Below are 17287 nucleotides of genomic sequence, written 5' to 3'. Positions count from 1 at the left end.
GTGAGAACCAAGTTCCCTTCTTGATCTAAATTTACTGAACAGGTAAAAATAATTCTTATATTGAAATGCATTTTATCAGTTGATTAAAAAGGTAAATGAAAATAAAATACTTTCAAATTAGTTATTACAAAGTAAATCAGATTAACAATTGATTTTTGGTTGAGAAGTGGGGATGACCAAAATCTTAACCTAAACAAAAATGCAATATTCAGTATTCTTCTTACATTAAAAATAATTAATATAGTCCTTCTAATGGTTAATTTACAAAATACAGCTCCTTAGCGCTTTTCAGTGTAACTTATACTTTAAATTCACTCAATGGAAGTGTTGTATTTGTCATAATAAAAAATATATATTTGTATACCATTCTTCTAAGTACATACTGATATCATAAAGATTTGCTCATATAGTTAAAATACAGTATTTTGACAAAATTGTCCCAAAGATGAGGTTTTCTTGTTTATATAGTGTGGAAAGAGAAAAGTGTTAACATAAAAGACCTTCATAAAAGAAGCTGCCTTAAAATATCAGTGTGTCCCAAAGCTGAATAGAGAGGTCTGAATGTCATAGAATGACAGGATGCACAGGGCCTGTGGCTTTGTTAATGAAACTACTGTGTAACAGACATTGTTGCCAACCTGCTAGCCATCCCTCCTTATTTGGTAACAGAACCTTGATTTTATTCAAGTATCCATCCTTGTGCTTTATTTTATGCCTGTAGCAGGCTGACTGGTGTAAGGACAATGAGGAGAGGTTATAGGAAAGGATTTCTCACTCTTAAGAAATGACACAAATAATTAACAATCCACTTCTTTCTAAGACACTATTGTATCTGCCTATGAAGCCTAGAAATGCTTCAGTCATTTGTAACCACGAGAGGGAAGGAGCCAAGGACAAAGCCCAAACACTTAGAACAGCAGAATGAAAATACAGAAAGAACTTGGCTTTGATGATATTGTTAAGCTACCTGAATACTACCATACCTTAGGGTTTTCATTGTGGAAAATACTAAAATTTTCTTGCACAATTTTGAGTTGGTTTTATTAATATTTGTTTTACTAATTAATATTTGTTGACATTCTAAGTAATGTACTTTGCTTTCTCCCACCTAACTCATTTCAAACAAAGAAGCAATATACAATTAGAAAAGGAAGCCAGCAGGACAGCAGTGCAAGACAGCAACTTGCTCTAGCGAACATCAGAAATTGTCAAACCAAGAGTATCTTAACTTCTGTGTCCAAATTTAATCTGCTCATCCTGCTAGCCCAGACACCCTGCTTTGGAGGCTCCAGTCCTATGGCTGAGTCTAGGGTCAGAGTCCGTCAATAGATTCATTTGATTTTCTGAAAGTGACCAATTTTATTTTATTTATTTATTTTTTTAAAGATTATTTATTCATTTGAGACACACACAGAGAGAGAGAGAGAGAGCATGAGCAGGGGGAGAAGCAGGGAGAGAGGGAGAAGCAGGCTCCCCGCTGAGCCAGGAGCCTGATGCGGGGCTTGATCCCAGGACCCTGGGATCAGACCTGAGCCAAAGGCAGACGCTTAACCATCTGAGCCACCCAGGCGCCCCTGAAAGTGATCAATTTTAAATGCCTTACTCTGAGAAATCAGATGCCCTGCCTCCAACAGCATGTCCCAGAGTGCATGATCAGAGGACATAAAGCCCCGGATATGCTCTCCCTAGTGTGGCAAACAACTCTACTGAAGAAGCAAAGGGTCAAACATTAATACTTCATACTAGGGGAGGAAAAAGAAGTTGGTAATGGTCCACTGACACTGTAATTTCCCTTAAGAACCCCGGTAGTAACAACCTTGTCATTTTCTTACTATGCTTAAAAATAAATCTAAAATTACTTCATAGAGGAAGTATTTGGATATTTTTAAAGACTGTCTTTGGCTCCATAATTCTCTACTGCAAAAACATAATATGATTTTTCAAATATTGTGGCAACTTATACCCTGTCATTAATTTCAATTTGCCTCCTCCCTTCTACTCTAAACCAGGAGTCAGCCAACTTTTTCTATAAAGTGTCAAAGAATAAGTATTTTTTGCTTTTTAAACCCCTGGTCTCTGTTGCAACTACTCAAATATGCTGTTATGCTATGAAAGCAGCCACAATCTGTATGTAGATGAATTGGCTTGGCTGTGTTCCAACAAAATTTTATTTATAAACAAATGAATTTACACCCTGTGGATCTGACCCACGACTTATAGTCTGCAAACCCCTGGTCTAAATCCTCATCTTATCTAACTCAAACACTTCTTTTTTTTTTTCTTCCCGCCCCTAACTCAAACACTTTTAGCCTAAGTGGATAGCTATATGGCTGAAATAGCATATGGCCATTTTTGCTTTCTAGGAAACACTATACTCTGAATTTTCTCACCAATTCAAATTTGACTCATTTATCATGGTTCACCACAGCACTTCCCTGGAAAGTAAGACTATATCTGGGCATCAGTCAAACCCTATCAATGAACAGTGCACAGACAGAATGAACCTTAAATAATCTATAGAATATCATAACAATATCCTGAAAGGTATTTTTCAGGATCCTTCACTGGGACCTGTTGAGTCAAAATTTTTAATCTCTTATTTCTTACGATTTTGATTTTCCAAAAACTCTGGGAAATAGAAGAATTCAGGAATAAGTTCCTTCACATCATATGGGTTGTCCATGAGAGCCTGCCATGTGGCGGGGATGGAATGGAACTGTCGATCTGCACAGTCAAACCTGCACGTGGAGATTGATAGAGAACAGTGAGTACTTAAGGACAGCAGCAACAGCCCTGGAACAAACCTTACACCTCCTTCAGGTTTCCTAATGACTAGAGTTTCTCTTTCATTAATCTTTCTCTTAATGTCTAAAAACACAATTTGGGAGGCACCTGGGTGGCCCAGTCAGTTAAGTGTCTGCCTTCGGCTCAGGTCGTGATCCCGGAGTCCCGGGATGGAGCCCCGCCTCGGGCACCCTGCTCAGCAGGAAGCCTGCTTCTCCCTCTCCCGCCCCCCCTGCTTGTGCGCCCTCTCTCTCCTGTCAAATAAATAAATTCTTTTAAATAAAATAAAATAAAAACACAATTTGTTTTTCCTTATGATAATCTATCTTTCAAATTTTGTTGCCAGGAACTAAATACTGTAACTTTAATCACTAGTATCATTTTAGTTAAAAGAGCTGAAAACCAAATCACACTGGAGAAAATTTTCAAGTAATTAAATGTAAACCTAAGAGACTTTTAAAGAAAGGCCTAATTTTTGCTGAGTAAAATTCATTACCGAGAGTGAATAAACATTATTTGGATATTTTAGAATCACAGAATTTAAATATCATTGTTAATATACATGATTAACAGATCCATAGGAATGCTGCTGATTTAATCCTCTATACATAAACACCTTTGCAAACTCTTCTGCTAAAAACCAGAGGGTAAGTTAGGGAAATAGTTCTGTGGCTAAAGCTTTTTATATTTTACTTGCATATACTATTATTTTATTTTTAAGTTCCACCACAGGCCTATGGTAGTTGAAAGAAGGTCAAGTAGTCACGTTACAATTTTATTATACTGTTTTTATGTATTTGTTTTATTCACAAAAAGCATAAACCCCTCTGTTTCATCACCTTTGATATTGTTTTCCTGGATTTACCTAGTAATGACTTACTAAATGACACTGATGACTATTTTGACTCTTTTTATGCCTACCAGTCTTGGTTTGAGGTGGAGCTGAACTTAGCAGAACTCTGAGTTTAATTACAGTCAATGTTGGGTCATCAATAAAGTCTAATAATGGTGTATCCAAATTTAAGGAGATATAGTTTTAATGGTAGAATTTTTTGTTTGGGTAAGGGAGAACAGTTTTCCTGAGATATAATTTACATGTAATTCACAATTCAATGATTTTCAGTATATTCATGAGTTGTGCAACAATCACCACAATCAAATTTAGAACATTTTCATCACTCCAAAAAGAAACCCTGCATCTATTAGCAGTCACTCGCTATCTACTCTATCTCTACTCTCTGGCAACTACTAATCTACTTTCTGTCTCTATGAATTTGTCTCTTTGGGACACTTCACGTAAATCATACAACATGTGGCTTTTTATGTCTGGCTTATTACATTTAGCATACTGTTTTTGAGGATCATTCATGTTGCAACATATATCTATCTTTCATTCCTTTTATCTACTCATGGCCAAATAATATTCCCGTTGTACAGATATACTACATTTTATTTATTCCTTTATCACCTGACAGACAGATAAACAACCTTTGGGTTGTTTTTACTTTTTGGCTATTACAAATAATGCTGCTATGTACACCTGTCTACAAGTTTTTGTATGAACATATGTCTTCAATTATTTTGGATATATAGCTAGGAGTGGAATTACTAGGTCATATGATAATTTTATGTTTAACCCTTTAAAGAACTGCCAGACTGTTTTCCACAGAGGCTACAGCATTTTTCATTTCCACAGGCAGTACATAAGGGTTCCAGCTTCTCAACATGCTCATCAATACTAGGTATTATCTGTCTTTTTTATTATTGCCATCCTTGGAGGTGTGAAGAGGTATCTCAATTTGGTTTTGATTTGAATTTCCCTGATGACTAATAATATTGAGCATCTTTTCATATGTTTCTTGGACATTTGTATATCCTCTTTGGAGAAATGCCCATTCAGATCCTTTGTTCAGTTTTTAACTGGGTTGTCTATTATTGCATTGTAAGGGTTATTGCATTACAGACTTCTAAATACAAGTCCCTTATCAGATATACAACCTATAAATATTTTCTCCCTCTGAATGGGTTGTCCTTTTCCTTTCTTGATGGTGTCTTTTGAAGCACAGAATCTATTTCTTAAGCTTTGCAATAAAATCACTTATTTTTAAAATCATTAAAAGCTGAAAAGACCCAGTTATACTTTAATGGGGTGAAAATTATCTGCTATCATGTATATGTAACATTTGGAGATGGTTAATGTGATCATGGGGACAGAGTCTCTTCTTGAAAGCCAAGGCTTACTGTACTAAAGATGGGAGGTAAGGTTAATTTTGAGAGATAAAAACTATATGCCAAGAGAGTAGAATAGGCAATGTTTATATAGCTCGATTGGGTACATAGGAAAGGTGAAATAGTAATGTTAAAGAATAAGGCAACACGGAGATAAAATGTGATTAAGTAGGGAGCTATAGAGAGGATACACTGGAAAACCGAGGACTCATAAAGAAGTTTGTTTCTTTAGGATTATTAGGAAAGTGTGAAACATAGTAAGTTATAACTCTGACAGGTAATATGATAATACAATGGCATCACAGACCTGTGTGGATTATGTAAGAGCCCCTCATTCCTCATTTTTATTCTTTAATAAATATTTTAAAGAGGACTACATATGCATTGGTTAGGTTTAAATCTCTGGCAGATGTCATGGATCTAGGTCTAAATCAGTTCAAACTCTCAATCTCTGGCAGGTTCCTAAAACCAGTTAAGAATCACAAAGTTACACTAGATAACAGTAAAAAGGAATTCTCCTTAAAGGTCATTTGTGTAAGTCAATTGGAGTGACCCATTCTCAAACTAGTTTGGCTGTTTTTGTTTAGAGGCTATTAAATGAATCAAAATCTAATAGAGGAGAATAAAAAAGATAAGGCCCTGTTATACAGTACATGACATGAAAGCAAAGAGTTTTCAATGCTAACATGTAGTATTAAGAAAATAGCTTATTTACCCAAAACATACCTTCCACTCTGAAGCTGGATGTGGAGGGTGGTGAACGGTTCTGTACGAATAAGATAGTGCATAACCCCAGCAGAATTTGAATAGTGAGTACCATAATGAAATTTATCAATAGTTCCCATGGGATCCTCAAAATTTTCATATCTAAAAAAAGAAACTAAACTTTTGTAACCACAACAGTAATATTAAATTAGGAGGACATAAGGTTGTATTGCATTGCTAGAAACATACTTTTTAAGAAGTCCCTATTAGTATTCATTATTTACATATTCATATCATCACACCAAGTTAATAAATGAAAAAAAATTCTTTTTTTTTCCTGAAAGTAGTATCACTAGAAACAGGATTCTGGGATAGTTTCATATTATGCAATAATATATAGTCGCTGTAGATAAATTAGAAAACACAGAGAACCAAAAAAGGGGAAACTTAAAATCAAGCACAGAGATAATTAACATTAACATTCTGATGAATATCTGTCACCCTTAATGTATAAGTTAATACACAAATATATTTCAATATAAAAGTGCTATACATAATATATTGTTCACAACCTATTTTTTCATTTAATAATTTTCTATTTATGTCTTTCCAAATGACTCAGTAGTCTACTTTTTAACAGTACCTGGTATTTATAACAGTAACATATATGAATGTATGACAATTTAACTATTTCTTTAGTTTTAGATACAAAGGGTTGTTTCCATTTTTCTGCTACTGTAAGCAAAGTGATAATGAGACATTCCTTTGTGGCCAAGGTAATGGAAGAAAATATAGAGGATTGGTCAAGAATTATGGAAATGAATGCCTAACAATTAAAGGAAAAAGAAGGTAGGATAAGAAGGAAGATGATGAATAGGAAGACCTAAAGCAGATAATAAAGAAAGGATATATATATAGTGATTCTGTAAGCACTACCACTGTGTAATTGTTTTGAATGGTGGTTTGAATACTGACATCTGAATTAGTGGGTATAAAATCTGAGTAAGAACACTTTTTTGGAGGAAATAAACACTAAACTTTTCAAACCAAAACAGTAATTAGTTCATCAAGTTGAGGCCAATTTCCTTTTACACAGGAATCATTAATATTTAGGGGAATAAAAGCTTTCAGGTCAAAGTCATCTGCATCTATGCAAAAACATATACTACTGAAATTTAAAACAATATTTCCTGTGGAACGGTATTTTAAAAAGCTTGTTTTTTTGTTATTGTCAGAAAGTTTGACTAATGGTAGTGAGGTAACATATACACAGCAGAATTCCACTAGTAAATCAAATCAAGTATCAAACACTACAAAAAGTCCTAAGATAGATTTGCAAATAAAATGAAAAAAAAAAAAGTACAATCTACTTTCAAGTAAATCTACACTATTTATTTGCAAAATAGTTTTTTGCCCTTATTATTAGAAGTCATAACTGACAATTCATCCACAATTTCACATGGAGAAAAAGGGAAATTAAAATTAATTCTTTTACCTGTCAGCAGCTTGCTTTGAATAAAAAAAAATTGTAAGGCATTCACAGGATAGATCATAAATATACAGAATTATAAAAATTCCTTTCCTCATTAAAAGACAGCAACTTTCTACACATTTCACTATATTTTATTTATTCACATTATTTGTGAATCATAGGTTAGTATTAATTTTATATCTACCAAAATATTGTATTAAATTAAGGGTATTTTTGCATGTTAGATTAGGAGGTTAATAAGTCTAAAATATCTGGGAAGAAAAATTACCTTTCAGCACATACAAACTGAAAAGAAACTCTAAACAAAGTCAAGTGAAATCTGGCAAAGAAGTGAAATAAACAGACTATAGTTAAGATACTTGAGGGACAATGATGTATTTTCAAGAAGACATAGTGAAGGGATTATCAGACTGATTACCAAAAATCGCTGTGCATTTAAAAAAAGTAACATCTGGTTGGCCATAGTAGAAATCAATGCAAATTCAAAATACCATCAAAAATGATGGGTATCTTTCAAAAGGGATAAAAGGCACTTACTTTTCTCGCATGGCTTTGGCATTTTTATCATTAACTACCCCAATTGGTTTGGAAAGATCTCGAAATACAGATGGGTTATTAAGGTCCAACTCTTCTGACGTATAATCTTGTAAAATCCAGGGAAACTAAAAGAGCCACAATTTACAATTTAGACATTCCTTTCCAGAGAAGCTACTATCCCTATATGTAACATCAAATGCTTATCTAAAGACAAAAAGGAATAGTCTTTAAAAATATTTTTCCCTGTTTCAAATGTTTATTCATCTTCAGTTCCATAACCAGAAACATTATTTCCTATAATTCCACTGGAATATTTTCAACGAAGTGGAAAAAAAAGCTTTTATTATTTAATTACTCTTCATGTTTATATACTTTTTGAAGATAGCATGTAGAAAATATACAAAAGGCAAAAACAGTTTTTGGTATCTTTTTTAAAGATGAAAAATCATCTTACACATACACATACATTTTTGGGTATTATAAAACTGAAAGTCAATCCCATATTTATGAGATTTCTATAAAACTTACCACAGGATACTGCGCAAGGTCATTATAGGTTCGTCCTGCCATTGTATTTATTTGAATGAGGTAGTCAAAATTTGATATCTCTCTGTTCACCCATTTCTAGATAGTACAAAAAGCAAAATCCAAATTAACTTAAATTTTTAGAAGTTAGTAACTATTATTGATAGTATTAACATAATCTTTTGTTCCCATAATCTTGATCATCTTACTAATAAAAGGAATGGGGCTTTAAAAAAGGCTTAAACCAATAAACATTTCCTAAATTTCCTTCCTTTTAAAAACTGATCTTTAGAAAAGGAAGAGAAAATTAAACATAAATCTTTTATTATAGTCAAAAAATTCACAAGAATTCTTTTTTCCAATTAAGTTATTTTATTTAAATATCTTAAAAATGTCAATTTTAGGACTGTCCAACATTGAAAATTTTGTTATAAATTGAAATTTTCAGAAGTGCACATATTAAAAAAAAGCATCCTAAAGTACTAAAATATCTATAAATTTTAAATAAATATTATCTTACCTATTCTCAGAGAACTGCCTTGCTAGAACAACAGTAGACGAGATTTTGCTACATTAGATATAAAATTTTCTAAAGAAAAACATAACCACTATTTTCTTTTAATCACTAGCCTGCTAATTACTCTACAGTTTGGGTATGCTGAAGAATTTTGCTGACAGATTAATATTCACCTTTAAGTTTACTGTTTTGCCTTACGCAAAAGATATACTTATGGGAATGGTGAGAAATGAATTTATATATATATATATATATTTTATAGAAAGCCCAATTAAATTTATTCTTGAGTGCTAACTTGAGAAGTACTTTAACAAATAAAGTTTATTCCACAAAAAAAACAGGAAATGTATTCCATTAAATAAAGCTTATTCCATAAGCAATATGAAAGAATTGCTGATAGCTTTTGAACAAGAGCAACACTTAAGATTATGATTAAAGCATATATAAGAGGGAAGAGAGATTCAGGAGGCAGAGACCTGATGTGGAGACTACTGACACTCCTGGAAAGCAAAAAAAACAATGGTCTTTCCTTGGATGTTGGTAGTAGAAATTCAAGATATATTGGGATACAGGTGAGGATAAAATATACAAGAGCATTAATTAGATTTGGCTAATAGATGAACGGATTTTTTTTTTTTGCCTTTTTTTCCCATGGGGTCTTTTGTATTTTCCCACTTTTTACCTCATGCATAGATTAATTTTATTATTAGAAAAACCCAACAAACCCACCTGTTATATTTTAAAAAGATAAAATTATTAAAATAGAAGAATTCGTAAGATATGCCCATGAACTAAATGGTATGGGAGCTGGAGGACAGGGTACTGTTTTAGTGAAACAGAAAGATTCAAAGATAATTCAAAAAATCAATTTGAATGGAAGAATGGTTGTAATAACCAAAATAAAATAATCAGAAGAGGAAGTTTTAGGCAAAAGCCTGAAATATAATATGAACATTAAAACAGTGACTGTTAAAATTTCCTACCTGTGTCAATCCTGATGCTTTGAATAATTCCTGTGGTGATCTGGTTCCATAACTATTTGGAGAATGAAGTGACAACAGTCTGCTATATACTTTGTTTCTAACCTATAAAAAACAGCATTTTACAGCTTAAAAATTGATCAAGACAAGCTGGGATTATGGCTTTTGTAACTGCTTTATTGAAATATAATTCACATACCACAAAATTTACCCTTTTGAAGTATACAAATCAGTGGGCTTTTTTTGTATACTCAAAAGAGCTGTGCAAACATAATCTAACTCTGGAACATTTTCACCATCCTTGAAAGAAACTTCATACTCACTAGCCATCACCCTCCAAAATTCTCACTCCCTCTCAACCCCTGATAACCACTAATCTACTTTCTGCCTCCACAAATTTGCCTATTCTGGACATTTCTCATAAATAGATTATGGTTTTAACTACTCTACTAGGTTTGGTGAAGTCAAGCCATATATTTTTTGAAAAAGTTATAGTGTATAATGGAATGATCAGCAGATACTGAATCAGAAAACTAGCTCGAGTACAGTTCAAATTTAGTCCTGTCATTTACCAATCATACTGGCAAATCAATTAATTTACTGAGTTTCATTTGTACATTAAACATAATAATCTCTATCCTTACAGTTTTCTGAATTCTTCAAGGCTATACAAATGTAAAGTAATAAAATTCATCTTTGAACTTCAGTTTCCTCATCTATAAAAAAAGCAGTAACAGAATTTGCCACAGTGAATCTGAAGGTTTTTATGAAGATTAGAACCATATATAAATTTGCTTTACAAAACTATAAAGTTATACAAATGTACAGTATTCAACAGAAGCATGGTTGGTTTAATTACATGACATACCTTCCTAAAAAACACAAGTTTTGTATATTCCTATGGGGAAATTTTATTTTAATAGTAAAAAAAGTATTCTTTTGTAAAAAAAACAGAAATGCCCTTTAAACGTCTGAACAAAATCATCTATAAGTAAACCTGGATCCCACAGATGAACAGAAACTTAGTTACTGACTGTGCTAATCCAGATTGTCTCAGAAGCAAATGAAAAAAATAGAATTGAATATTCAAAGGATTTTATTAGGAGAGATGCCTGTGACAGAAAATGAAGAGCTAAGCAAGACTGGGAGAGCTATCAGAAAATTATGCAAGTCTGACCCCAAGTGAGTAACAGAGGGAAGGAAGGTTGGGGGCAAGCATCCCAAGTAACCTGCTGAAGATACACAGCTACTAGTGGAGCTAGTATCCAGACCCAAGTAATCTGGCTTCAGGGGTAATGTCTTAACCACTTACACTATTCAAGAATTTACTCTATTCCCGGAAAAAATACCTGCCCCCTTATTATTTAACTGAACCCAACCCAATTTCATAAATCCCATCATATTATATACATTGCATATTATTTCACAACTGGATACTGTGAGGCACCTATTGGCTGACACCCAATATTTTACTGATTTATCTGCTCATATATAACAACTGAAAACAAGCACCCTAAAAATACTCAAACATAAATCCCAACAAAATTCATTTACTACTTAGCTCCTAAGGCATATACTTTTTCCTCTAATATTTTGACTTCACAAATGAGTAGAGTCCAAAGTTTCATTACAGCTCACCAGCTGGAAAATTACTTCAAGCTAACACTCCGGGGCTTCCAGAAAGGTAACATCTTACATACCTCTTTTTTGAAATTGAGAAAGTAGTTGGATTGGTCAACATGAAAAATCTCAAGAGCTGACCTCCTTAAATTGTAACGCCGCAGATGAATCTCTCGAACTTGAGAATGAGGCCACTTGAAATCAAAGCCTACTCCTGAAAACAGAAGAAATCTTGTGATGAAGGTACCATATGAAGTTACTCATGTTATGCAGAAAGTATCTCCTAGTTCCTGACAAAAGAGGCACTTAGGGAAAAGGAATCAAATTTCTATTTCACAGAAATCATTTGTTAAATTTAGTGGATGTTTAAATGGTTTCTTTCATTTATTTTATTTTTTTTAAAGAGAGAGAGAGAGCACGCACATTGTGTGTGGGGGGAGGGGTAGAGGGGCTGGGAGAGAGACAACCTTAAGCAGTCTCCACACCCAGCATGGATCTGACTCAGGGCTCAATCTCAAAACCCTGAGATCATGACCTGAGCTGAAATCAAGAGTAGGATGCGTAAGTGTCTGAGCCACCCAGGAGCCTCTAAATGGTTTAAAACTTAAAAAAAAAGAAAAATTCTATAGCTATTCCACTTCCTTCTCATGAGAACAGAGAATCATCCTGATTATTATATCTCAAAAACATTTTTCCTTTTCTCTTTATATTGGCATTTTAGATTTAAATATCCTTTTTATTTTCAGATAAAGGATTAGGTGAGAAGCCGATGGAAATAAATGTACAAATAAAATTAAGATTGCATTTTATAAGGGGCGCCTGGGTGGCTCAGTTGGTTGAGCGACTGCCTTCGGCTCAGGTCATGATCCTGGAGTCCCGGGATCGAGTCCCGCATCGGGCTCCCTGCTCAGCAGGGAGTCTGCTTCTCCCTCTGACCCTCTTCCCTACTCATGCTCTCTCTCTATCATTCTCTCTCTCTCTCAATAAATAAATAAAAATCTTTGAAAAAAAAAAAAAAAAAAAAAAAAAGATTGCATTTTATAACAAGTTTACAGCAATCTCCTCTCACCAAACCTTTTAAAAAACATTAACAAAAAAAAGCATTCCCTTTAATACACTGTTGAATAATAAAACCGAATCCCATACTGACTTTCCATTTCTCCTTTTAGATGACAGACCACAATTCCAGTCCTATCTTATTGTTTTCTTCTCATTAATATTTGATAAACTGGATACTTAACTATTGAACAACAGAAATTATTCCCCCAGAACTCCTCACCATCTTCTTTTTCAATGCTGCAATCATAGAAGTAAATGTGTTGAGTAGTGATTTCTAATCTGCCAGGAATTACGTCAATTATTGTAATGAGTTCACAGTCTTCCGACAAGACCAATTTTTCTTTTTGATCCTGTTCTTCTTTCTCATCACTGTAAAAACAAAAATCAACCAAACAAAAGCCACCCAACAATGTATTCTGTGTAAATGGAAATGAGTATCAAGAAAGCATATTTGAATTACTAAAAAAAAATTTCACTGCATATTAAATTACTTAAATACTGTCCAAATGTTATTGCCCAATAACTCAGTTTCCAAAAAAAAAGTTTTACATTTTAATTGTATGTGACTCATTAAAACAAAATATAGTGAATCTTTTAAGACTACTGGCAGAGAACAAGTCAAACATGGAGCAGTACTAGTCATGTGATTTTAGTTATATTTGGGAGACATGAATTGAGCAGGAGAATATATCAATCTGTGAATAAAGGACTGCATCATTAGTGATGTTTTATAAATAATTATCAGAAGCACTAATTATGATTGATTCTTAAACTGTAAAATAAGACTTTTTTTTTTTTTTTTTTTGACTTAGAGACAGCGAGAGAGGGAACACAAGCAGGGGGAGTGGGAGAGGGAGAAGCAGACCTCCCGCCGAGCAGGGAGCCCAATGTGGGGCTCGATCCCAGGACCCTGAGATCATGACCCGAGCCAAAGGCAGTCGCTTAACCAACTGAGCCACCCAGATGCCCTAAAATAAGACTTTTCAAGAGTAACTAAATCTAGGTAATTTCCCCTAACAGTAGGACTGGGGATGATACAAAGACCTACTACTGCAATTATTACTTAGAGTGAAGCCACCTTATATTAAGAGAACTGTTATACTTTATTTTTACTGGGGAAGATAACTGGGAAGGGTGTGTCTTCTAGTGGCCTAGGTGATCTCTGACTGCCAGATATAGAAATGGGAACTCCTACCACTCACAGAATGCTATTCAAGTAAATCTTTCAAGCCAGCTGCTTCCTGGTCCTAGGTATTTCACATCTGCCCCATTTCTAAGATAGCAATGACTAAGTCCAATTTTTCCCCCCCAGTGGAGTTCCAGGAGGAAGCTCTACAAGTATCACCAGCCTAATTGGTGATATTGCAACCCACGACTTAAAGCTAAGCTGTAAAAAAAAATATTAAAAATTAAGAATGTTTTCCTAAACAGTGAAATTCCAATATTTACAGTGATGAAATAGAGATATAAGTGACTTAAAAGAGTAAATAGTCTGAAGGTTATTTATATTTTATAAAAGAAAGGGTTTGGTTTTTTAGTTTGTAATTAATGAGACTGACATATTCATTGAATTCACTAGTCATTAAAGTAAAAAAAAAAAAATTCGTTTTAAAAGGCTGACTAAATAATCTACCAAAGATAGCACCCTATATAATTAACCCTACCCAGTTCCCTGAAAATTATCAAGGAAATCTTAAAAATTATCAAAATTATATGAACCTGTTTATGCTAACAAAGTATACTATTGAACCTGGTCAATTTGTAATACTAAAATTAAGTTCCAAAGACATATATGCCAAGTGTAGTTTATAATCCATAAAAAAGTGATGTTCAGAATAAATTATATATTTGGGTCTTAACCATTCATTTTTGGCTGAAGGTGAGGCTTTATCAGAGAAAGTAAAAGTCAGGGCAGATGTGTAAATCATGAAATTTGAACACATTCCCTAAAGCACACGCAATTCCACTGGCAAAGAATGGCAGTCTTCTGCAACAAGGGGTTTAAATACAACCAACTAACTGATTACTGGCTGACCACCAAGCTATACTAACTTTAAAAGGCCAGCCTTTTTTTTTTAAAAAAAAAACTTTTTGTTTAAACACAAAACAAAGTAAAACAAAAACCCATTCCATTGAGTACAGACATCACTGGCAACAGGCAGCAGGTAAGATATACTCCACAGAATTAGTCCAGGAAAGCCGCTAAACAAAAATACCACCCCAATAACCACCATCAAGGAAGGGGCTCAGAAACCAGAGTGGTTACAATTTACTATCTAAAATGCATAGTTTTCACAAAAATTATGAAACGGTAAAGTATGGGCCATAAAGACAAAAGCAGTAAAAAGAAACTGTTGTTGGGGGACCGCAGATGTTCAACTTAGCAGACAAAGACTGTAAAGTAGCTATCATAAATACATTAAAAGAACTAAACGAAACTATGTTTAAAGAACTAAAGTGCATTATGGCAAGAAAGCCTAGTCAAATAGAGATTGTCAATTAAGAGATAGAAATTACATACATATCTGTAAAAAAAGAAGCACAAGGAAAATCGTTGAATCAAAAAGCATAATAACTAAATGAAAAATTCACCAGAAGGACACAACAGCATATCTGAACTTGCAGAAGAAAGACCCAGGTCTCTTGGCGACAGTTCAAAACAAACTGTCCAATCTGAAGCACACAAAGCTGGATGAAAACACCTCAAAGGGTTATCATCATGGGAAACAAAATGTTTTATAAAGGGACTCCCAGAAGGAGAAGACAGAGAAAAAGGGCCAAACATATATATTTGAAGAAATAATGCCTGACAACTTCCCAAATAATAATAATAATAATAATCTACACAACCAGGAAGATCTTATGAATATCCAAAGAGATCTACATATGGACATAAAGCCAAGGTGTTGAAAGGCATGGACAAAAAATACAACAATACAGGACACTAAAAGGTAGTGGTATGACATAGTCAAAATGCTGAAAGAAAAAAAAAAACTTGTCCACTAAGAATTGTATATCCAACAAAACTATCCGTTAAAAAAGAAAGTAATGGTTCTCAGGCAACTGGATAATCACATAAAAAAAAGAATGAACGTGGACTCCCACATCATACCACATATAAAAATTAACTAAAAACGGATCAAAGACCTAAATGTAAAACTCCTAGAAAACGTAAAACTTTTGTGCATCAACGAAATGAAGGAAAACACATTCAAGGGAGAACATTTTTGCAAATCACACATCTGATAAGAAATTTGTATCTAGAATAAAGAACTGTTATAACTTAATAACTAAAAGATAACCCAATTAAAAATGCGCAAAGTATCTGCATAAATATTTATATATTTATAAATATATAAAAAGATATATAAATAGTAAGTAAATACATGAAAAGATGCTCAGCATCATTGGACATTAGGAAAATGCAAATTAAAATCACAAGGTACCATTTAAAATCAGATAGTATAATAAGTAAACACACAGAATACAAAAGTTGGGGTAGATGTGGAAAAATTTAAACCCCGGAATGTTAAATGGTGTAGTCATTGTGAAAACAATTTTATAATTCCTTAAATAAACATAGAATTACTATATGCCTAACAAATTCATTCCTAGGTATATACCCAATATAACTGAAAACATATGTTGACACAAAGATTTGTACATGAATATTCATGAAGTATTATTTATAATAGCCAAAAAGTAGAAATAACTATATGTCCATCAATTGATGAATAAACAAAAGTGGTATATGAATGAACCTTGGAAACATTATCCTGAATGAAATGAGGACACAAAAGGCCACCTATTTTAAGAAATAAATGAAATGTAGAAAACAGGCAAATCCAATAAAGACAGAAAGCAGATTAGTGGTTTCCAGGGGATGTACAAAGGGGAAAATTGGGAGTGACTACTAAAAAGCATAAGATTTCCTTTCAGAATGACGGACATGTTCTGGAATTAGTGGTAATGTTCACTCTGTGAATATACTAAAACCCATGGAACAGTACACTTTAACGTAGTAAATTTTATATTATATGAATCTTAATTTTCAAAAAACAGAACTCTATTTTTTAAAAAGAATCCAAAATGAAAGCAAAAATAAAGACTTCCAAAGATAACAAAGACTGAGAGAATCTGTGGCTATCAGACCTTCCTTATAAGAAAACAAAAGAAGTCCTTCAGGCTGAAAGGAGATGACACCAGATGTAATCTGAATGTTCACAAAGAAACAAAGTATATAAGTATGGTAATTATCTTCCCTTAACTAATTTAGACAAACGCATAAAACAGTAACTATTAAACTGTATTGTTGTGAAAAGAGTCCAAGATGGCGGAGGAGTAGAAGAACTTAATTTTTGTCTGGTCCCAGGAATTCAGCTAGATAGCTACTAAATCATTCTGAACACCTCTGAACTCAACCAGAGATCTAAAAAGAGAATTGCGGCAATTTTACAAATAGAAAAGCGACCATTTTCTGCAAGAATGACAAGATGGAAAAACTCAGCTCAAAAAAGAGAACAAGAGGCAGTACTGACTGCCAGGGACCTAATCAGTATGGACATAAGTGAGATGTCGGAACTAGATTCAGAATAATGATTATAAAGATACTAGCTGGGCTTGAAAAAAGCAAAGAAGACACTAGAAAATCCCTTTCTGGAGAAATAAAAGAACCAAACTCTAACCAAGTCGAAAACAAAAAGGCTCTTAATGAAATGCAATAAAAAATGGAAGCTTTAATTGCTAGGATAAATGAGACAGAAGAGAGATTTAGTGATATAGGAGACAAAATGATGGAGAATAAAGAAGCTGAGAAAAAGAGAAACAATTGGATCATGA

General features: G+C 33.5%; 1 protein-coding gene across 2 annotated transcripts in view; it reads right to left on the bottom strand.

Moving 5' to 3' along the window:
- Positions 1-17287, bottom strand: part of NBEAL1 (neurobeachin like 1) — a 179444-nt gene that overhangs the window by 43417 nt on the left and 118740 nt on the right. For both annotated transcript variants that reach the window (XM_036073916.2, XM_078071206.1), the window contains 7 exons: positions 12669-12817; positions 11470-11603; positions 9773-9874; positions 8276-8371; positions 7748-7872; positions 5740-5880; positions 2608-2738 (listed from right to left, as the gene is read on the bottom strand). In XM_036073916.2, coding sequence (XP_035929809.2) covers positions 2608-2738; positions 5740-5880; positions 7748-7872; positions 8276-8371; positions 9773-9874; positions 11470-11603; positions 12669-12817 — 878 coding nt within the window. The remainder of the gene's footprint in view (positions 1-2607; positions 2739-5739; positions 5881-7747; positions 7873-8275; positions 8372-9772; positions 9875-11469; positions 11604-12668; positions 12818-17287) is intronic.

This window comes from Halichoerus grypus, chromosome 4, assembly GCF_964656455.1.
Source record: "Halichoerus grypus chromosome 4, mHalGry1.hap1.1, whole genome shotgun sequence".
Taxonomy (NCBI): domain Eukaryota; kingdom Metazoa; phylum Chordata; class Mammalia; order Carnivora; family Phocidae; genus Halichoerus; species Halichoerus grypus.
This window is presented reverse-complemented; position numbering and strand designations above follow the sequence as displayed.